Source organism: Leptopilina heterotoma, unplaced genomic scaffold, assembly GCF_015476425.1.
Source record: "Leptopilina heterotoma isolate Lh14 unplaced genomic scaffold, ASM1547642v1 Lhet_13, whole genome shotgun sequence".
Classification (NCBI taxonomy): domain Eukaryota; kingdom Metazoa; phylum Arthropoda; class Insecta; order Hymenoptera; family Figitidae; genus Leptopilina; species Leptopilina heterotoma.
The window spans coordinates 1,813,658-1,837,680 of NW_025110848.1; the positions used below are offsets into that span (position 1 = coordinate 1,813,658).

Genomic DNA, 24,023 nt, shown 5'->3' on the forward strand with positions numbered 1-24,023 from the left:
AGTTATAAACAGTTCAAAAAAGTTCAAAAAAGTTCTAAACATTTAAAAATATTTGAAAATGAATATGTGTAAATAAAAATTCCAGTTAAAAACTGTTTTAAAAAAAAAATTATTAAAACTAAAAATTATTATTTTATTACTGTAAAATGTAAATGTAAAGATTATGTAAAAAAGTTTCCCCATTATTATTGAAAAGTAAAAAAAATATGTATCTGCTTTGAATGGAAAGCTCCAAAGCTCTTCGCGCATACTGCCAATTGAAGAATGTAAAATATATTTTCACTCTAAGCTTCTTTGAAGTCACGTAATATAAATCCTTTTCATTCCATTATGCGACATTTTTTTTTTTTTTTTTTTTTTTTTTTTTGAATACGCATTAGTACTTGAAAATATCATTACCCCTGGAATTGTAACACATTATTTGCCATTATAAAACCCAACTTCGTCTTTGGTATAAAGAAAAAAAAATAATATAAAAAGAAGGGAAAAATTTTCTGTCAATCTCATTATAAAAATTATTTTTAAAATAAGATTCTCTCTGAATTTCAAAGAAAAATATACATTATATAAAAATTCTTTTATATGGAAATATCTCTTTTTTTCTAACTTTAGAGGGTTCTAAAGAAATGAATAGGAAAATAATTTTGTCTGTAATTGAAAATCAATTCAATTATGTAAGAGTTTTGTGTATATGTATATGCTTAAATACTATTGGGTATTAATAATTCCGGTGAAGGGTGGGCCATTTTGGAGCACGTGATTTGGATTTTCAAACTGGTTCAAACTTATTTCTCATGCAAAACAGGCGTTGGCACTGTTGTTTAATGTTAGATTTTAATTAATACAGTAATCAACTTTTCTTTTGAAATTTATTTTTGAGCCCTACAGGCCTCACATACGGATTTTAAATTATAAAATTACTTCTTTTACACGTTTCATTTTATGAACATCGAACTTCCGTTTGTTATGCAGAAAAGTTTCACATTTTTTGAATAATTATTTTTTAACATTTTTGAGATAAAATTAATAACTTCATGAAATATAATTTAAAACATTTTATTAAAAAATATAATTTAAACCACTTTATTTAAATATATAATTTGAAAACAATAAATTAAAAACATTTACAAAATGTAATTTCCAGAAAATAAATTAAAAATATTACTAGTTTCGTAGTCACGCAACTGTTGATACTTTTTCACTTCATACAACTATTTATTTACTATTTTTATAAATAAATTACTAATGACACTTATTTCGCTAAAAAAAAGTCAACCATTGGTATTTTTTTTTAATCCGAGATTTAAAATTTTAAGTTATTCAATGAAGAAATTAATTCTCTAAAAAAAAATTGGAGACTCCACCTGCGAACGCCAAGGTCACCGCTAGGTGTCAGTTCAGTTGATTTAATCAGACTTCTCGCCACCTGGTGGCGACCTTGACGTTCTCAAGTGAAGAAATTAAACCACCATTTTATTTCTCGAAAACTTTTTTATAATTAAAAAATTTTTATTTTGGTAAAAAAAAATAATAAATAGGTACAAAAGTCAAGAAGTAAAAATAGAAAATAAAAACAGAAATCAGAAATGTAAAACAGAAAATATAAGAGAAATGTAAAATAGAAATACAAAATTTTAAATTTAAAATTTAAAAAATAAAATTGCCTTCAAAAAAATACAATTTTCGAGAATAAAATTAAATATTCTTACAATTCACTCAGTTATTTACTCTCTTATTACTTTTTATTTACTCATTTTTTACGGTATGATTTTCAATAAAATATCAAAGCGGGAATCAAAAATAAAATCAAGACCCAAGAATTGGTTTAGAGAACAATAAAAAAAATGAAAGAAATACTATATATATTTTTTAATTTCGATCTGGCGAAGTTGTATAATTTTTTTTTATTTTTTTACCGTATGTGGTGTTTGTTGTGCAGGAACGCCCACAACTACTACCACCGCTACAACGAAGCTGCTGAGAAAAATGGAGATCCAGGCGCTAGACAAGTCAGAACCAGACTTTGGCTATGGTGGTGGTAAGACTGAAATATTGCAACCCTGAACCCTTTTCCGTAATTCACCAATCACCACCATGGGCCACCTGCATTTCCAAAACTTTTCGTTTAGGAACTTAGCAAATAAAAAAAAAAAAATAGTAGAAATATTACAGCAATTTTTTGTTTGAGAAAAATAATCCTTTTTCTTTTTTTATATTCTTTACTTCATTTATAATTTTAATATTTTAATATTTTATTTATTTAATTTTAAATTTTATTTAATTTTCACTATTTCTACCTAACTTTTAATATTTCCTATTATTTTTATAAAATTTTCAATATTTTTCATTTCTATATTTGATTTTTAATATTTCTCAATATTTTTAATTTTTAATTTTTTTTTAATTATTAACGAATTAATACTAATGACTTTCAATATTGTACAAAATTTATCCAATTATTAAAATTTTTAATGTCCTGTATTGTTTTCTAAACTAATAAATAAAAATTAACTATAGAATTATTTTATTTCTTTCTAACAATATTATTAGCAAATATTATCAAGTACAAATATTTTTACTTCACCATTTTTTATTTTTGAATTATAAATTAAATTTCAATTCCCAATAATTGTAGAAACATTTTTAGAAACACAATTTTAATTTATTATTTTTTATTTTATGTAAATTAATTTTTTACTTTTAAATTAATTGCAGGAAAAGTCTTCTTCTTTTTACTAATACTATCAGCAAATATTATAGAGTAAAAAAATTTTTACTTTATTATTAAATTAACATTTTATATAATTTTATTTTTATCAGAAATAAAACTAGACTGCGAAGTTCTTAAACGTTTTAAAAGATGGAAAAAGTGTTACAAATTTTTTGCATGAACTATTTTAGTGAATTTGAAATTAACATCAATTATTTAAATTATAATTATAAACATTATGATATAATTATATAACTATTATTTTATAATAAAATTATATTATTAGTTTAAATTAAATTAAATTTTAAATTTAAGTTTGAAATATATTTAAATTATTCAATTAAAAACCACAATAAAATGTTCGCAATTTTTGTTGAGTAAAAAATTTGTGACACTATTAAATTGAATGAAAATTGTGGCCGCACCTGCACGCACCCGGGTTTTTGCACATTCTTTTTTTTCTTCTCTCTATATAAATGTAATATAATTTTTCTATCACATTTTTTCCAAAAAAAAAAAGATAAAAAATTTCTAAAAAGCAAGGGTCTTTCTTCTGTCTTGTCTTGATTTAAAACTTTTCGTCTGTTTACACAAACACACACACACATATTCGAAATAAAATTGTTTTTTTGCACTACTGCACTTTTACGAATTGTAGTTCTCTGTATCGTCTTACAAAGTTTATCGTAAACTAACAAAAAAAGCATGTTATTAAAAAAAGTATAAATTAATCAATTTTTGATAGCATGTATATAAAAATTGTAATGTGGAAAAAAATTGATTGCCAATAATTTGCAGAGAATATTCGAAGAAAACTAAAATTCTCAAAAAAAAAATTAATATTTCAAGAGTTAAATTAGTATTTTAATTCTTATTTGTGACGCTCCACGAGAAAAGGGACCTTATGACAAGAGTAAATAAGGTCCCTTTTCTCGTGGAGCGTCACATTTATTAACCCCTTAACTGTTTGAGGAAAATACAACATGATTGTCCTAAACTGCCCAGCGGAATCTAATACTTTCTCAAATAGTATAATATATTTAAATTATAATTAATTATTCAATTATTTTCTAAAATATCATTAATGACCCTTATAATTTCTTATAATATTGATATGAAGAAAAATATCTATCAATTTATATACAAATTATATTTATTTTAGTGATAGTGAACACGACCCACGGGTGGGTCGGAAACAGTTATGGCCATACTTTTTCACGACCCACCCGTGGGTCGGAAACAGGCAACGGGTTAATTATGGTAAAGAAAATACATTTGCTAAAAAAAATTATGAAAATATTATTTTAATTCTTATTGATTAATTTAGGCAAAAAAAATAAATTTGCCAAAAAATCAAATGATGAAAAATGTATTATTAATAATTAACATAATTAAAAATATTATTTACCTTCTTTGAAAACTGATTTTTAATTATTTTCTAATAAAAAAGCCTAAATAATCTAAATAGAACTTTTTTGTTACAAAATAATAAAATTATTTAAATATATTTTAATATATTTCTAGTTATAGTTTACTTAAAATTGACTATAAACTTATAAAGCAGAGCTATAAAGTGAAAAGTATTTTAATATTTTTGAATAATGAATGTACTATTATTTAAATTTGTTGATCGACTACAATTTAGGTTTTAATTTACAATAAAAAATATTTTACAAAAAAATAGATTTTTTTTTAATTCTAGTTAACTTTAAGAAAACTTGTTACATATGGGACTTTAAAGCAAACTAATCTATTTTCATTAAACTGCAATCAATCCAATTGCAAAGGGCATTTAACTTAATTTTCCGTCACCAAGTTTTACTTTTGTTCCGTGCTTCTATTTTAGCACTCTGATGACTATGGTTGATCTTCAGTTTCTAACTTTCCTGTCCTGCGACTGTATTGCAGTACTTGTCAAAAGTTGAAACAATAGTCCAACTGATACTATCTACGTGAGCTAAAATTTACACTTTCGATTTTTTTTTTACTAGAAATAAAAAGAAAATACCTTCTAGTATTTTTTTCGTATTTTTTACATTTTTTTCTACTAAAGTAATTTTTTTCTATAAACTCTCTTTTCGTTTCTATTATTCATAGGTAGGTACTACAATTTATTTTCGAAAATATTTTAATTTTTTTTCAAACAAAAGTTTTTCTTTCATTGCAGAAAAATTTTATTTTCTACTAAACAAAATTTTTAAATTACAATTCAAGTAAAAGTCCTTTTTTTAAATTTTTAAATTTTCCTCCATTAAATTTAAGAGTGAAAAAGAATTAAAAAAAAAGAAAAGTATTTTTTTAAGTAAAAAAATTTTTTTATTATTCTTTGAATTTATTTTACGACTACTTTTCATATTTTCATAGAATAAATGAATAGTTAAAATATATTTCATTGGTGTATATTCCACTTTTTAAAAGTCCGACAGAAAAGAATGTACGGTCAGATGTGATTTATCCTTAAACTCGTCAGCAAGCGTATTATGAAATTTCCCTCATTATTATTTTTTTTCCATGAAAGAGACCTCTCTCTTTTTTTTTCTCTCTATTTATCTCCATCTCTGTAATCTGTTTCATACAGTATAGGAAAAATTAAATTATATTAAAAAGCATATATTACTTAAAATGTCAGAAAAAAAAGAATTAAAGAAAAAAGAAATAAATTTTTTAAATATTTAAATTCATTGTCAAGAATATTTTATTTATAGGTATTTAAAATGTAAACTTTGTCAGCATATGTTAATATAGTTCGGTATATTTCAAGTTTAGTCCCTAGAGTACAATTTTGTGCTTATTCTGATAAATTTGCCAGAGGTTATATATCCACCGTTATATATGTCACTAATCTTCCTACCAAATTGTAAACATTTTTTATTCATTAATAAATCTTTAAATAAAAGTTTATAATTCATTAAAAGAAAAACAAGTAACTGTCTGACTAAATTGATTCTTACTACTTACAAGCATAAAATTTTGAAATAAGAAATATTTATTGAAATTAATTACTTTTTACTACTTCTTAAATTAAAATATTTGTTAATTTTTTAAATTTATAGTTAAGAGTTAATTCAGCCAGGCAAAATATTTGTTATTCTTTAAATTAATAATTTTAAGTAGTAAAGGTCAATCCACTGAAGCCAAACAATTTTATAGTTTTAATTAGTGAAGGTCAATATATTCAGGCAAATATTTTTTTATTCTTAAAATTAAAGTTTTCAGTAGTAAGAATCAATTTAGTCAGACAAATTTTTGATTTTCTATAAATTTATAGTTTTAAGTAGTCAAAATCAATTTAGTCAGACAAATTCTTATTCAAATTTATAGTTTTAAGTAGTATAAGTCAATATAGGGTAACTGCACCAATTGCCGAGGGTGCTCCAATTGTCGAGGATAATAATTTTCTTTTTTAGATAAATAGTATAATATATAATATTTAAGAACAAAAAAAATTTCTAAATAATCTTTGCATTTTCAACTGTATATTTATATATACAAATTTCATAGCGATTCTACTAAAATAATTATTTAATTAATATTATAATTCACTGCTGTGAAATTTACACGAATCTCCGTTTTCTTAATACTTCAGGTTGATTAAAAGAGATTTTTAGAAATGCAAATTAAACGTATTTATAATGACTTTTTGTGTACAAAATTATTATTATAATTTTGTACACGAACTAAATTAATTTTGTATGCATGTTTTTTTGTTTAAAAAAATATTTAATATTTTTTAAAAGCAAATCATCGGTATTTGGTTCCTTTTTTTTTGACAGTTCCATTTTTCGAGGTAATGACTCGAAAATTGGTGTAGTCACTTTTTTCGCTGATGCACCATTTATCGATGGTTAAGTGTTTATTTACTAAACGTCAAACATAAATGCCAAACATTTATAGGTACACAGAAAAAGAAAAAAAATGCTCCAAAAATTTACAACCAACAGAAAATAATCAACCAAAAAAACGAGGAAGACGGAAAAAAAATAATAAAAAAAATGCATTATTTAAAACTAAAAAATTTTGTACTATAGTTTAATTATAATTAACCATTATATTTACAGTTCGTAATAAAAGTTTATTTTATTCGTTTACAAATTTAATGTGACTTAAATTAATTTATTTTTTCAATTAATGTCTGATTAACAAAATTGATTAAATTTAATTAACTTATTTATAAAAGTTTAAAAAACAGTTAAATAATTTTCTGTTCTGTATCATCTACTATAAAAATGTTTTATATCGATATTATAAATTATTCAATTATAGTTAAATAAATATATTTGTTTTCTGGTAATGTTCTATAATATTTTTATCGAAAAAATAAATATCTACTTGATTTTCAAATATCTGTACAGGTTAATTGTTAGGTTATATTGGGTTATATGTTTAAAAATGTCATACCCTCGACAATTGGAACAGACCCTCGAGAAATTAGCACAAGACCATCGACAAATGGTGCTTTTGCTCGATTGACTTTTAAATATATTTTTTGCTTAACAACTTAGTTTATATTAAAAAAATAAATATGAATATTAAACATTATTAGATCCTTCGTCCAAATATACAAAAATCAAATTTTAAAGTGCATTTACTTCCGAGAAAAAAAATGTCAAAGTCACATGTTGCCTAAAACCCTCGACAATTGGTACAGTTACCCTATTCAGGCAAATATTTGCTATTCTTGGTTTTTATAGTTTTAAGTAGTAAAAATCAATTTAGTCAGACAAATACTTGTTTTTCTTTAAATTTATAGTTTCAAGAGAATAAAAAAATGTCAGGCAGACTAAATTAATTTTTTCTACAAATACCGAATATTTGTCAGACTAAATTGATTTTTACTATTTTAAACTATAAAGTTAAAAAATAAAAAAATATCCTCTCTAAATAAATTATTTATACTATTAAAAACTAAAAATTTAAACAAAAAAAAATATTTGTCTGACTAAATTTATTCTTACTACTTAAAATTATAAACTTAAAGAATACAAAAAATTCTTTCCAGCTAAATTGACTTTTACTACTTACAACAGTAACATTGAAGAAAGAGAAATATTTATTGAAATGAATTTATTTTTACTATTTAAGAAAATATAAATTTAAAAACAAATATTTTGTTAGAATGAATTGATTTTTACTACTTAAAACTATCAAATTAAAGAATAAAAAAAGTTAGTAAATTAATTCTTACTTCTTAAAAGTATAAATGTAAAAATAACAAATATCTGTCTGACTAAATTGATTTTCACTACTTAAAAGCTAAAATTATACCCATTGTTTCAGAATTGATAATTTCATTTGCAATAAAAATTGCTTAGTATTGTCAATAAATTCACTGAATATTATGCCTCTGCTTGTTATAAAGTAACTAGAGAAAAACTTTTGTCTACGTACTTTTATAATGCTTGAATAGTTCAAGAAAGTAATTTAATAATCACTTATGGAAACAATTTTCTATTTTTAAGAAATATTTTTGATATTACTGCTTTCATTTCTCCGAAATTTTAAATTATTAGAGTTTTTGTCTCGATTTGATATCCTTAAAAAAACTATAATAGGGGAAAAATTCTTTATTTTATAGTATTTATAACTATAAATAATAATATGAATCTTTATTTTTTCATTCAAATTAATAAACATTTCTACTAATTCAAATTTAGAGAGTAAGAAAAAACACGAAAAATATTGAAATTTGCAATAAATTTCAGACTTTCAAAATTTAGAAGAAGAAAAAAATTGAAAGTTCACGTTTAATAAGAAAAATGTAGTGAAACTTTTATCCGGAAAGAAAAAAATATGCCATTGAATATTGATAAGATGTGATTAAATTAAAAGCAAAATGAATAATTATAATTTAATTTTTATTGAAGGAAGAAAACGCATAAAGATTGATTTGTAAGAAAAGTTAATTGTTACGATTGTAACGAACGGCCAAATGAGTGCACGTAGATTCGAGGCACGTTCTTCGCTTGCATTACCGAATGATTTACCAAACCTAGCGTTCCATCATAGTTCTATATATATATACAGAGGAGCAGAACGAACATAGAAACGGAGACCGTGTCTCGCATGATAAAGAATCTGTTTGATTAGTTTTGCATTGAATGTTCCCTGGAGGTTGAGAATTTAGCTCTCTCACTTGACTATATATACATACTGTCTTCACTGGATTTCAAATTAAGTCCCCTCTTATACAAGGCTTAATCCCAAGTAACCCAAAGATCCTCTCTCTAATTCCGTGTGACTCTATTTTCACCTCTCACCTTTATATTCAAACAAATGCGATCAAGAGTCTTATTATCCCAAATCCGATAAATACGATTTGACAGATAAAGGAAAAAAAAGGAAATAAAATGAAAGTAGTGGGTTTTACCTGTTTTTGTCATTTAGTTCAGATTCTCAATTTTCCTCTCTTTTTCATTCATGTCTCATAATTATTTTAAGTATCATAAAGGAAAAAAAAATCTCTACAGGGAATCTCAATAAATAAACTCAATTACCGTCAACAGGGACAATTATGGAAACATCGGGGGTAGAAATGGGACGTGAAAGTTTTTTTATATAAAATTTTTCCACAGTAGTACGAAATATTTCTTTCGCATTACCGGATTATTCCATTATAATCCATTCCATTGAAATTTTAAAAAATTATTATTGAATTATTTAGTTACGCTCGACTAAATTTGTAATTTTGAAAAATTATAATATTTTATAGAGAAATGTGAGTTATGGACTAGCATAGTCCAATCCTGACTATAAGGTCAATCCTTGACTTTTTTTTAATGTTTATAACATTTTTAACTTTTCACCAATCAATTTACGATGTTCAGCAAAAGTGTTCCTCTTTTATACATATTTCCAACCATATGTAAAAAATTAATATTATATATAATAATATATATTATTATATTATATATATTATATTTTATTATTATTATATTATTTATTATTATTTTATTTTATTTATTTTTTTTTTATTTTATTTTAAATTTATTTTTTAAACAAAGCTATAAACAAAGTTCAAAATCTTCAAAGAAATGAATGTTATGTAAAATACGAATTAGGAAACATAAAAATTATAATAATTAATTATATGTAAAAATAAATATTAGGAAAAATAGAAATTCGAGTAATAAAAAATTATTTAAAATATAATTTCGGAATTTTTATTATTCTTATTAACAATAGTATTATAAAATTTAATTCATACGCTAATAACAATTTTTATTCGAAAAAAATGATTCTTTCTTCTGGAAAATTTAAATTAATTAATTAAAGAATAATATAAATATATTGCCTGAGCAAACTGATTTTGACTACTTAAAACTATAAATTTAAAGAAAAACAAGTAATTGTCTGACTAAATTGATTCATACAACTTAAAACGAAAAATTTAAAGAATAACAAATAATTGTCTGACTAAATTGACTAACACTACTTAAAACTATAAATTTAAAAAATAACAAGTATTTTGTCTGACTAAATTGATTTTTACTACTTGAAAATTGAAATTATAATTTTAAAGAAAAACAAATATTTTGTCTGCTATCTAAATTTGAATTAGTAAAAATGTTTACTAATATGGACTAGTAGCTGACTTTTTGCTTTTAAATTAGTAAATTTCACTAATAAATTAGTAGAAGTTACTATTTATTAGTAAAATTTACTAATTCAAAAACAAAAAGTCAGTGACTAATTCAAATTAGTAAACATTTTTACTAATTCAAGTTTAGAGAGTGACTAAATTGATTATTTACTACAAAAAACTATAAATTTTAAGAATAACAAATAATTGTCTAAATAAATTGATTTTTACAACTTGAAATTATAATTTTAAAGAAAAATAAATATTTTGTCGGACTAAAATGATTTTTACTACTTAAAACTATAAAAAAAAAGTCGGACAAAAAGTTCGGACAAAAAGCTGTCCGAATATATTGACTTATACTACTTTAAACTATAAAAAAGAAAAACAAGTAAGCAGTGTCTGACTAAATTGATTTGTACTACTTAAAATTATAAAATTTAAAGAAAAACAAATATTTTCTCCGCCTAAATTGACAATTACTACTTAAAACTATAAATTTAAAGAATAATAAATAATTGTCTGACTAAATTGATTTTTACTACTTGAAATTAAAATTTGAGAGAAAAACAAATACTTTCTCTGCCTAAATTGACAATTACTACTTAAAACTATAAATTTAAAGAATAATAAATAATTGTCTGACTAAATAGATTTTTACTACTTAAAATTATAAATATAATGAAAAAAGTATTTGTCTGACTAAAGTGATTCTTACTACTGAAAACAGAAAATTTCAAGTATAACAAATATTTATCTGAATATATTAAATTTAGGATTAGGAATAAAAATTTTATTAGAATTGATAATTAGGTAATATTAAAATTATATTGAATACTAATTCGAGAGCATAATTATTACAATTATTAACAAATATATAAAATAATGTTTATCAAAATTGACAAACCGATATTGGAAATATTAATGTAAATAATATTTATGAAATATCAGAATATTTAGAAATGATAATTAGTTGATTTGAAGATGATAAAAAATATTCTTTCGCTGTAATAAACATTCCGTCAATGGATCATACGAAAACAATGTTTCTGTAAATTATTATTTTGATTAAAAGAAATAATAATTAAGCGTCTTATTTGATTAATAAATTCTCTGGTAAAATAAAGATTCGGAAAATAAAAATTGGAGTCTATTCATGCGCCTCAATTGTTCGACTAAAAAATAGTAAAATTTCTATTAACAATTAGTAAAATTTCACTAACTTTCACTTTCACTTTGACAAATTTTTATTTTCACTTCCAATTTGATAGAAGGTTAAAATAAAAATCTGTAAAATTGAAAGTGTAAATAAAACTTTATCAAACTGAAAGTGACAATAAGAATCTAATACAGTGAAAATGAAAGCGAAAATAAAAAGCTAACAAATTAAAATTGAGAGGAAAAATAAAAATTTGTGAAAGTGAAAATGAATGTGAAAAGAATCGGTCAAAATGAAAGTAAAAATGAAAACAATCTTTCAAAAGAAAGAAAATTATCAAAGTGAAAATGAAAGTAAATATAGAAATGAAATTAGATCATCGACACGAATTTAAATGATCGATAATATTTCTGGAAAATAGTAATATCAGTGAAGAATATTATTAAAGAACAATAGATGAAAGGCAGAGTATTGAGAATTTTTGTTCAATTTTATCGTTATATTGACGGAGAACAGAGAAGGCGAGTAAAAGAGAGGGGAATCTAGAGAGTGAAAAATAAGAAAGTTAAGAGATTCCGTTTGTTGAACGTCCAAGTATTGTTTTCTAGACTTTAACTTACTTTTAGCTCGAAAAGTAAATAGTTTTATTTCGAATCGACATTAATGGTTTTTCGAGAGTTGCTTCAATCAAGCGAAAAGTTAACGGGATTTTTGCTCGCTAGACGAAAGCTCGGCGAGTTTACCGCTAATGTAATTTCTTGTTTTCATACATCCTCTTCTTTACTTGAGCATTTTTTTTTTCTTCTTTTTTTTCTCCTTCTCCTTTTTTTTAACTCAAGTGTAACTAAATCCCTCGTCTTTGCCTGCGCGTATTGAACGAATCCGCCCAACCCTGCATCAAAAACCACCACCACACTATCCGTTCGTTGCCTTTTCCACTCCCTGTTTTTCTCCCCAACCCCCCTCCCTTCATTTCTTCCCCACCTATCGACATTCAACTTTCAACAGAAGTCGAGACGCAAACGTTTCATGATTTTCTTATCATTTTGTATGAAAGCTGCTATACCACTTTCGCGAATGAAACTTTCACTGTGTACTGTGAAACGCAAACGGTTTTCTTGTGTCCTGCAAAAGGTACAGCATTCAAGAGCTGAAAAAGTGAAGAATAGACCATTGTAGGTCTGTAGACATTTATTTTCCATATATATAGAAAGGGAGGGAGTAAAATCTCACGGTTTGTTGATGCGCTGTCCAAGTTCTTTTCTTCCAAACAAACGGTCACTATGGCCAATAACTTTTTTTTTCCCTTCTCTTCATTTCAAAAACTGTCTATTTTAGTTTGTTGCGCGATAAAGCTTTTCAAATAATTTCTGAATTTCTATTGTTTATTGTTAAAGAATGCTTGCTTATTTTAGGGGAGACAATATTTATTGTATACATTTTTTCTTTTTCCTCAAATTTCCATTGGTTTCTAATTATATTATGTTTCAAATTAAATTTGCCTTTCATTCATAGCATCGATGGAAAAGTAAATAAAATTCAAAGGATATTTATAATGGTCATAAAAGCAGCATTGTGTATTATAATGGACAGTTCCCCTCTTTCTGATATTGCTTTTTTTCGTCAATCAAAAAAAAAAATGACGTCTGGGAAAATACGGAAAGGCTCTAATAATAATTAATTCTAATAAAAGTTTTATTAGAAAATTATTTTTTTCCCTTTTTTATAATAAATTTATAAAGAATAAAAAATATTTCTCTGACTAAATTGATTCTTACTACTTAAAAACATATAAATTTAAAGAAAAACAAGTATTTGTCGGACTCAATTGATTATTACTAGTTAAAACTATAAAAACAAAGAATAACAAATATTTGTCTGAATATATTGACTTATACTACTTAAAACTATAAAATTTAAGAATTAACATTATGTAGCTTAAGTGAATTAATTTTTACGACTTAAAACTATAAAAAAGAATAAGAAATAATTGTCCGACTAAATTGATTTTTACTACTTGAAATTACAATTTTAGAGAAAAACAAATGTTTTGTCTGACTAAATTGATTACTACTACTTATAAATATAATTTTAAACAATAACAAAAAATTGTCTGACTAAATTGATTTTTACTACTAGAAACTATAAATTTGAAGAATGACAAATAATTGTCTGTCTAAAAAAGTGATTTTTACTACTTTATAACTTTAAAGAAAATAAAATATTTTGTCTGACTAAATTGATTACTACTACTTAAAAATATAAATATAAGAAATATTAAATAATTGTCTGACTAAATTGATTCTTATTACTTAAAACGAAAAATTTGAAGAATAAAAAATAATTGTCTGACTAAATTTATTTTTTCTACTTGAAATTAAAATTTTAGAGAAAAACAAATAATTTGTCTGACTTAATTGATTTTTACTACTAGAAACTATAAATTTGAAGAATGACAAATATCCTCTCTAAATAAATTATTTTTACTATTGAAAACTATAAATTTAAGCAATAAAAAATATTTGTCTGACTAAATTTATTCTTACTAGTTAAGACAATTATTAGTTATTCTTTTAATTTATAAAGACTTTTAAGTAGTAATAATCAATTTAGTTAGACAATTATTTGTTATTGTTTAAATTTATACTTTTAAGAAGTAGTAATGAATTTAGTCAGACAATTATTAGTTTTTCTCTAAAATTTTAATTTCAAGTAGAAAAATCAATTTAGGCAGAGAAAATATTTGTTTTTTTTCTAAAATTTTAATTTTAAGTAGTAATAATCAATTTAGTCAGACAATTATTTCTTATTCTTTAAATTTATAGTTTTAAGTAGTAATTGTCAATTTAGACGGAGAAAATATTTGTTTTTCTTTAAATTTTATAATTTTAAGTAGTAAAAATCAATTTAGTCAGACACTGCTTATTTGTTATTCTTTAAATTTACTGTTGTAAGTAGTAATAGTCAATTTAGTCAGACAATTATTTGTTATTATTTTTAATAGTTTTAAGTAGTACTGCGTTCAGTATATTTGGACAAATATTTGTAAACTCTTTGTTTTTATAGTTTTAAGTAGTAAAAATCAATTTAGTAAGACGAATTATACTTGTTTTTCTTTAAATTTATAATTTTAATTAGTCAAAATCAGTTTAGTCAGGCAAAATCTTTATTATTCTTTAATTTAAAGTTTTCAGTAATAAGTATCAATTTAGTCATAGAGAATTTTAATTATTTTTGGAATTTTGTTTTAAAGTATTCATTAATAAAAATAAATTAAGGAATAACTTAGAGAATAATTTTTTCATAAATAATAAATTACTGTTCACTAAAAAAAATTATACTAAAGTTGCTAAAAATACTACAAAAATGCTGGAATTACTAATCAATTGCTAAAATTACCACAAAAATAAAATAATAGAGTACAAGATGTTAAACAGAAACAAAAAATCCCTTTTTTAAAACTTTCTTTTTGTACAAAGAATTAATTGCTAACGTTACGACAAAGTTGCTAAAGCTACTAAAAAAAGGTGTTAGAATTCTTTAAAAATTATTGACATTACGAAAAAATTCTTAAAATTACTGAAGAAAGCTAAAATTGCTATAAAAAGAGAAAAGAAATAAAAAATAAAAAAATTGCCTTTTATCAAATTTTTTTCCCTGTACAAAGAGTTAATAAATACGCTTTTGAGAATTTTTTTCTACAGCAATAGTTGAGTAGAAGTTATTTGAAATTCTTTATCGAACTTTTTGATACACAAGTTTCTTATTGTATGTGAAAAAAAGAAGAAGAAATGTATATTCTTTCTTTATTTGTATCGAAAACAAAATGACAAGAATCTTTTTCTTTTCTGCTCTTCTTCTTCTTTTTTTTCGAGGAAATAACATGAGATTTAAAAAGTGGAACATTCCTTTTGATATGTGCAGAAAATATTGTGAATCGATCAAAGATCAACTCACAGTTGAGAGTCGCTATATTGCCGGAGGGCAAAATAGATTAAAACGTTTTCGTTTTCAGGAGTATCTTATACATTTTCCATGTTTTACGAAACTATTGACCATGAATTCATATATAGGAAGCTTTTTATATTCACAGAGAAAAAAAAATAAATATTTGTCTACATTTTAATTTTTTTTTTAAAGCAAAATTGAATGTATTTTGAGTTATTAGGAAGCAATCGGATGGACAGTACAAATTTCCAATAGTTTGTGTTTTTATATCAAAGATATGTGTTTATTATTAATTTCTTTTTAAACATTTAAATATACTGCTTTCTCATAAAATTTTCGAGAAACAATAATATTTCTCGTTTTTAATTGCTCTCTCTCTCTCTCTCTCTCTCTCTATACATTTTTTTGAATATGGACTTCTCTCTATTTCGCAATGATTTTGTTAATAAATTTTTCCAATTATATTATTTTCTTCAAGAAGCAAATAAAGATGAAGGTAAAATATCGATTACAAAAGTCCAATATAGTAAGTCTTTGAGGTTCTTGTAAGTATAAGAGCTTGAATAAAGGGAACATATAAGAAAAGATCAATTTTAATATCAGCCATAGACTTCAACATTTCTTTCTATTACTCTTTAAAATCCCTTGTTCGAATTATTTTTTGAAATGGTTTTCAGATCTATTTATATATATCGAGAAAAAGAGGGAGAAACGGAAATTCATATACTGAATAAACAACCGTTAATAAAAGATGAAATCCAAATGTTCTACTTTAAGTTTTAAAAAGAAGCATATTCTTGTGTAAAATGAAAATACTTGAGAGTTATTTTAGTACCAATTATTTTTCTTACTCAAAGATACCAAAAAAAACTTGAAAAATAAAAAGACAAGCTTTAAATAAATACCTCTTGACTTATTTCTTTTACATATTAATATAGAAAAAGTGATTTAATTTTAGACATTATTATTCTATTGAAAAAGAATTTTTAAAATTGTTCCTGAAAAATTATTTCTCTGAATTTGTAATTTAAAATTTGGAATTATCAGTTTTCTATTGTATAGTAATTATTAAATTACTGTTCCAAACTCATATTTTCCTAAAATAAAATTGTTCATGAGAACAATATTCTTCTTTAAAAAAATACTAGCAACAATTCGCGCGGCTAACTTCTTACTACCTTTTTTAAATAAAATTAGCAATTTTAAAAATAATAGAATTTAAAAATTTTCTAATTTAAATTTTTATTGAAAACACTAAAAAAATTCAATTTTAGAGAAAATACAAATAATTGCAAAAATTCAATTATTTAAAAAAAAAATTCTTATAAAATTCAACTATGTTCAAAATTCAAAAAAAATTCTCGTAAAACTTCCAATTATCTTTATAGATAACAAAATTCTTCTCCAAAGTTCAATTATTTTTATAGATGTCAAAAAAATTCTTGTCCTAATTTCAATTATTATTAAAAATTTTTCTAATTTCAATTAATTTCAATATCTACTATTTTAATAAAATTTCCCAAAAAGAATTCAATTATTAAAAAAATTTTTTAATAAAATTGTATGCAAAATTGCAAACATTTAATTATTTTCATAAATAATAAAAATTTCACAGAAATTCAATTATTTTCATAAATAATAAAATTTTTTTTAAGGAATTTAATTATTATTTTCATAAAAAATAATTTTAAATTCTAGAAAATAATAATTGAATTAAAATGATGAAAATAATTTTTATAAAGTTAAAGAAACAATATTCTTATAATATAAAATAATAATTTAATTTCTCGATCATCTTTAATTATTAGAAAACATGAAGAAATCAAACTTTTATAAGTTGTTTAATTTAAAAAAGGTTTGAATTTGAAATTTTTGAATGTCTCATAATTCCTGTGGAAAATCCTGTTCCAAAAATAAGATTAAAAATAGGAATTGGGCAAATATTTTTCTTCTTTTTCTAAAATAAAATAATAATTAGAATAATAATTAGAAATAACTTCAAAAAAATTTCCATCTAACTTTGTAAAAATATTAATTGTATTAAATTGTTAATTAAAATTAATATTTTCAAAATTCAATTATTTCTAAAAATTCATTCTATAAAGCTTCTACTATTCAATAATTATTATCTCAAATTTTAACCGAAATTCATTTTATTTTAAATCAATTTTTAATACAAAATTCTACTAGAATTCAATTATTTAAATACAAAATTAAATTATTTATTGAATAATTAAATTCTACTTAAAATTTAAATCTTAGGAAGAATTTTATTAACAAATTTTTAAATAATTGAGTTCTTTTGACGAGTTTTAATAAAATTTTTTAGAACATTTAAAGTTTTCAAGAAATTCGATTAAAATTGTATTAAAAATAAATGATATTCTGTGATGAGTTTTCTTATTTTTGAAAATAATTCAATTCCAATGCAGAATTTTATAATTTACGAAAATAATTGAATCAATTGAATTATTACGAAGAATTTTATAAAAAAAAATTTTGAATAATTGAGTTTCTGTGAATTGTAAATTTATTAAATAAATTAATAATTAAATACTGGTGGTCGAGTGTGTTATTTCATTTCGACTTTCACTTGCATTTTCACTTCCATTTTCATAAAATTTCATTTTCACTCTGAATGTTAAAAAAAAGCTAAAGTAAAATTGTTTTAAAGTGGAAATGAAAATAAAAATTTATCAAAGAAAAAGAAGGAAATAAAATTCTGCCAGTGAAAATAAAAGTGAAACTAAATATCTGTGAAAGTGGTTATTAAAATAAATTTCTAAATTTATTATTTCTCAATTCACTATTACTATTACTATTTACTTTAGTAGTAAATGTAAAATTAAAAAATAATAAAATTGTAGATTAGAAAAACATTTCTCATTTGAATTTTCGTCTTTTTTTCCTTTTTTTGATCAAAAAAAAGTACGAAAATATATATCTAAGCCGATTGTATATTATATATAGAAGAGGATCCTCTCGTGTTCATTATATGGACGCTTAAGGATCTATATGTACAGAAGCGAAGGTATAAAGGATCACTTGCTGATAGCTTATCATCTAAATCCGGTCTCTGGCATTGACGGGAAATCAATATGGGATAGAAACTACTTGCCTAGAGCACTCTCGATTTACTTTATTCCCATCATTACATTGGTATTACAAACACATGATTACTAGAGGAAAAAAAGTCTTCAACTTTTTGCATATCAAAAAATGCGATTATTACTCTTTAAAGGTTTCATCCCTTTGATATTGATAGGAGAGAAAGGTTCGTTAAATTGTCCCCACTGACAAGTCCTTTAATTTTTAATGAAACACACAGAGTATTGACATCGGAACGTTTCTTTTTTTGAAAAAAGTTATTTTCCTGTAAATATTTGCAGAACTTTCTATGAACCTCTGAAGTACGTAGTCTAATAAAATAGTTCAGGAAAAAAGATATTTGGCAAATAGGTCTTGTAAAATTTAATTTTCAATTTTAAACTTTATAAAAATCATTAATTTAGGTAATAAAATTTTTTTATATCGTTGTAAAGAGACTGTATTTTTTTAATTAATAAAATTAATTAACATCGGCGGTTAACACAAGTTTGTCAATATTAGCTGATAAAACCAGCTTTCCAAATTAATATAGACTATTTATGTATGTACTTCGCGTAGATTAGCATACCACAGATTATTACTCCCGGGCAGAAATATTCCAACTGGAAATGAATTTGATATATATGTGAATTAAATACACGATACAAACTATAAAATTTAGTACCAAAAATAAATTTCTAATTTATACATTAATGATGATTTCCAATTTTCCTCTAATTAATTACTTTGTGAGTATTTTTATCTCTTCTCTATTCTAAAATTACTTTTCTTCTTTTCGTTTTCCGTTTTTATTTTTCTAGTTTTCTCTACTTTTTCCCTTTTTCCAGTGTTTTCGTTTCTTAATTATTATTAATTTTTTTTTAATTATGTAATCAAAGTTAATGACTTTGAAAATTCTTAAATATGAATAAATTACATTTTTTTGGACAATTCTTTTCACGAGTCGTTTTTATCCCGAAAAGGATATTTTCACAAGACCAGGGCTCGAACTAAATCTGTAAATACCGTAAAAGTCCGTAAATTTGCTTGAAGTCCGTAAAAATCCGTTTTTTGAAAAAAGGTCCGTAAAGTCCGTAATTTGATTGAGAAAAGACGAAAAGTTCGAAAAATTATACGATATAATTTGGAGAATTTAAGATAAAATTACAAATGATTGCAGAAATTCAATTATTTTCAAAAGTAATAAAATTCTTCGCAAATATTGAATTATTTTCAAAATTTTTTTTAAATTTTCATCAAAATTTCAATTATCTTTATAGAAAATTAGAAATAATTAAATTCTTCTCCAAAATTTAATTATTGTCAAAAATTTTCATAAATTTCTTGTCAATATTTTAATTATTTTTAAAAACTTTCCTCAATTCAATGATTTTTAATATTTACCATTTTAAAAAAAATTGTTCAAAAGAATTCAATTATTTAAAAAAAATTTAATAAAATTCCACGCAAACATTTAATTATTTTCATAAAATAATAAAAAGTTCACAGGAATTCAATTATTTACAAATTTTTTATAAACTTCTTCACAATCATTCAATTATTTTCATAAATGATAAAATTTTTACACGCATTCAATTATTTTCGCGTAAATAATAAAATTCTTTTTAGGAATTTAATTATTTTCATAAACAATAAAACTCATTGCAAAATTTCAATTATTTTTAATACAATTTTAATCGAATTCGTCGAAAAATGTAATTATTCTTAAAAATTTTATTAAAATTCGTCAAAAAAAATTCAATTATTTAAAAATTTATTGATAAAATTCTCTATAAAAATTCGATTTGAAAAAAAAAGTAAATATTTAATAAATTGTTTCTTTTTGTATGTAAATAATTGAATTCTAATAGAATTTTCTAATAAAAATTGATTTAAGAATGTATTTCAGTTAAAATTTTTGATTATAATTGAATAAAAAGTATTAGAGCTGTGAATTTTTTGAAATAATTGAATTATGAAAAGGTTTCAAATTAAAATCTTTGAGAATCTGAATTTTTCATATTTTTAACTAAAAATTCTTCGGAACTAATTTTTTTGAGAAAGTTTGATAGCATTTTTTTTTAAATTATTAAAAGTTATTTTCTAATATTTTAATTAGAGAATTTACGAATAATTGAAATTTTCTAAAATTGAATTATAAATAAATGAATTTAAAAACTCTCAAAGAATTTTTTCAAAAATTATTAAAAATAACGGATTTATAGAAGAATTTTTGTTAAAAACACGAAAAAAAATTTAATTTTGGAAAAGATAGAAATTATTGCAGAAATTCAACTACTTTCAAGAGTAATAATATTTTTCACGAAAATTAATCATTGTTCAAAACTAATAAAATTTTTTGTAGGGATTCAATTATTTTCACAAATAATAAAATAAAACTCATCGCAGAATTTCAATTATTTTTAAAACAATTTTAATCAAATTCCTTAAAAATGTAATTATTCTTAAAAATTTTATTAAAATTCGTTAAAAGAATTCAATTTCTTAAAAATTTGTTGATAAATTTCTTTGTGGGAATTGAATTTTAAGAAACATTCAATTATTCAATAATTATTTATTTTTGTATTTAAATAATTTAATTTGTAGTAGAATTTTTTAATAAAAATTGATTTAAAAATTAATTTCAGTTAAAACTTTAGATAATAATTGAATATTTATTTATTTACTCATTATACGTTATGAATTACTCATTATGAAAATAATTTTGAAGAAGTTACAATAACAATATTTTTATAATATAAAATAATTATTTTATCTTTCGAACATCTGTATTTATTATAAAAAATGAAGATATCGATCACTCCGAGTCTTCGACTCGGAGCAATCGATATCTTCATGTTTTATAAAAATATTTTCAAAGTTATTTAATTTCAAAAGGGTTTGTATTTGAAATTTTTGAAAAACTTCATTCCTATGAAAAAATAATACCTAATAATCAAATATTTATTTAAAAAAGAAGTTATTGATGTTTTTGAATAATTTTGCAATTAATGAAATTCGTAAATAAATGTAATAATTGAATTTTGAAAATAATTTTTTTTGATAAAGTTTAATTCAATTTTTTTGTATTATTTGAAGTTTTTATTTTCTAATAGGATATATTTAATTGAAGAATTTACGAATAATTGAAATTTCATAAAATTGAATATTGTAAAGAAATGTATTTGAAAATTGTCAAAGAACTTTTTCGAAAATTATTAAATAATATGAAAAAAAAAATTGATTAATTTTCAAGTCTAATTGACTCAAATGGATTCCATTTTCGAGCTGTGTATTATTGACACACATTGAAATACAACTGTGAGGAGGAAATTTCGTTGGGAATGTAGAGAGAAAACCGTGAAGTGGTTCGATACAGAAATGCTCGATTCAACCCCTTCGCCCTCCCTCCGAATGGTATAGGTCGTTTCGAGGCACGTCACATAAAAGGTTTAGCAGTTGGCGACAGTGGCGGTGTGTTGGAACATGTTGGCCACGTTTGTGGAGAGGCGAAAGGGTTACACAAGTAATGCGGAGCTTGGCAGATTATACGAGCAACCCACTTCTCTCCCCTATTCTCTTTTTTTTCTTTTCTTGTCTCTTTCTCTCACTCTTCCTTCACTAACTTTTCTTTCTCTCTATAAAATTCTCTTTTACCATCTTCAATTCTCTTTTTTCTTTTTCTTTTCCTCTTCCTCTTCTCTTCAACTACTCTATATAACCAATTCTCCTCCTTTTTTACTTTCTCACTCCTTTATTACCCTCTCTTCGTCCCATCACCTTTTTGGCACATACCAAGAGATATGGTGTGTGAGCCTGGCTCCTTTCGCAGTTACAGTATCTCATCGTTAACAACGACTCTGTTGGACCCTTAAAGCTCGAGGTGCTACAGTTATACCAGAAACGACAAAAAAAAGAAGAAGAAGAAAAAAAAACCTCACGAGATTGTCCATAAAATAATTAAGGAATCTTGCAAGTCTGAAAAAGCCAACTTTCAACAAAAATTCCCATTTCTCTCCCCCTCTCTCTCTCTCTCTTTTTCTCTCTTAAAAAACAAGGACTTCTCGTAACTGTAAGATTAAATTACAAACTAAAAACGTTTTTCTTAAATTTATCACTCAGTGTTTAAAAAAAAAATACTTTTTCACAATTTAAAGAAATACTAAATTGTAAAATATATTGAAAAATAAGAAAGTAATAAATAAAAAAGTAATAAAAAAATAAGAAAGTAAAATTTAAAATATCAACTTCTACTTTCTAATTTTTCAAAAATAGTTTCGAATTCGTAAAAGAAGAACTAGAAATTTTCATTTTTTTCTTTTTGCAAAAAAATATTACACGAGTACGATAAATTTTCTCATCTTGAAAAAGATATAAATTTTTATCGTGCCCAAAAAAGAAATGAATATAAAAATGAATCAACAAGAATACTAACTGACGACATAAAAATAAATGTGTATATATAGAAAAATACAGTGAGCTGTTACATAAAAATTTTCAATTTTTTGGCTTCAAATGTAAAACGAAAATAAAGGAGAGCAGTAAAAAAAAAGAGGAAGTATATAGCTAACCGTTTTTCAATTAAATTTTTTAAAAATAAAAATGACGAGCTTTCTACTTTGGGCTATTGATTCAATATACTGCCCCCATTTGTATTATGAGAAAAAAAAACTAGTCATATAGAAATATCCTTCAGCCCTGCAGGGTATTTTTTTGTAAACCTGGAGAAAATTGGGAATTTTACAACTGTACTGCATGACTACAATGTGAAAATGTAGCTGTTTGAAAAGTATCTTGAATTTCCATTTTCACAACGATCGCCAGTGTCATCTCTTCATCAGTAAAACATTTTGCCACGAACCTTCGTTTCTCTTATTTTTTTCTGTATGTATTCCTTTTTTTTTGTTGCTATTTAATTAAAACGAAAAATCTGTTCGAAAAATTCAAATCTTTATGGATATTATTTGATTCTTTTTGAGTCAAAGTAAAAATTACAAGTATTAGATTTTTAGAGAACTTTTTACTTTTTATAAATGGAAAGAAATAGTTAACAAAACTTCAATAGTCTGACTAAAATTCATTTCTATCACTTAAAAGTTAAAAAATCGATTTTAGACAGTTCTTTGTCTGACTTAAACTGGACTTATCTACTTAAAACATTTTAAACTAAATTTACAGTGCTTTTTGTTTATAATTTAATGAATAAATAATTCATAAAATTGACGTCTGACTAAAATTCGTTTCTATCACTTATAGTAGAGAAAAGGGGTTTAGAACGTTTTTGCCTGACTTAAAATGGACTTATCTACTTACAATGCATTAAACTAAATTTACAGTGTTTTTTGTATATAATTAATGAATAAATAATTCTAAAAATTAAATAGTCTGACTAAAATTCGTTTCTATCACTTACAGCAAAAAAAGCGATTTAAAACAGTTCCTGTCTGACTTAAAGTGGACCTATCTACTTAAAACTAAATAAACTGAATTTATAGTATTCTTTTTTGTATATAATTAATAAATAAATAAATAATTTAAAA

The 24,023-nt window shown here is 23.2% G+C and overlaps 1 protein-coding gene across 2 annotated transcripts in view; it reads left to right on the forward strand.

Moving 5' to 3' along the window:
* Positions 1–24,023, forward strand: part of LOC122512907 — a 190,214-nt gene that overhangs the window by 121,880 nt on the left and 44,311 nt on the right. Inside the window, exon 6 of one of the 2 annotated variants that reach the window (XM_043629052.1) lies at positions 1,940–2,038. The exons of the other annotated variant lie outside the window; for it this stretch is intronic. Coding sequence (XP_043484987.1) covers positions 1,940–2,038 — 99 coding nt within the window. The remainder of the gene's footprint in view (positions 1–1,939; positions 2,039–24,023) is intronic. 2 annotated transcript variants of the gene reach the window in all.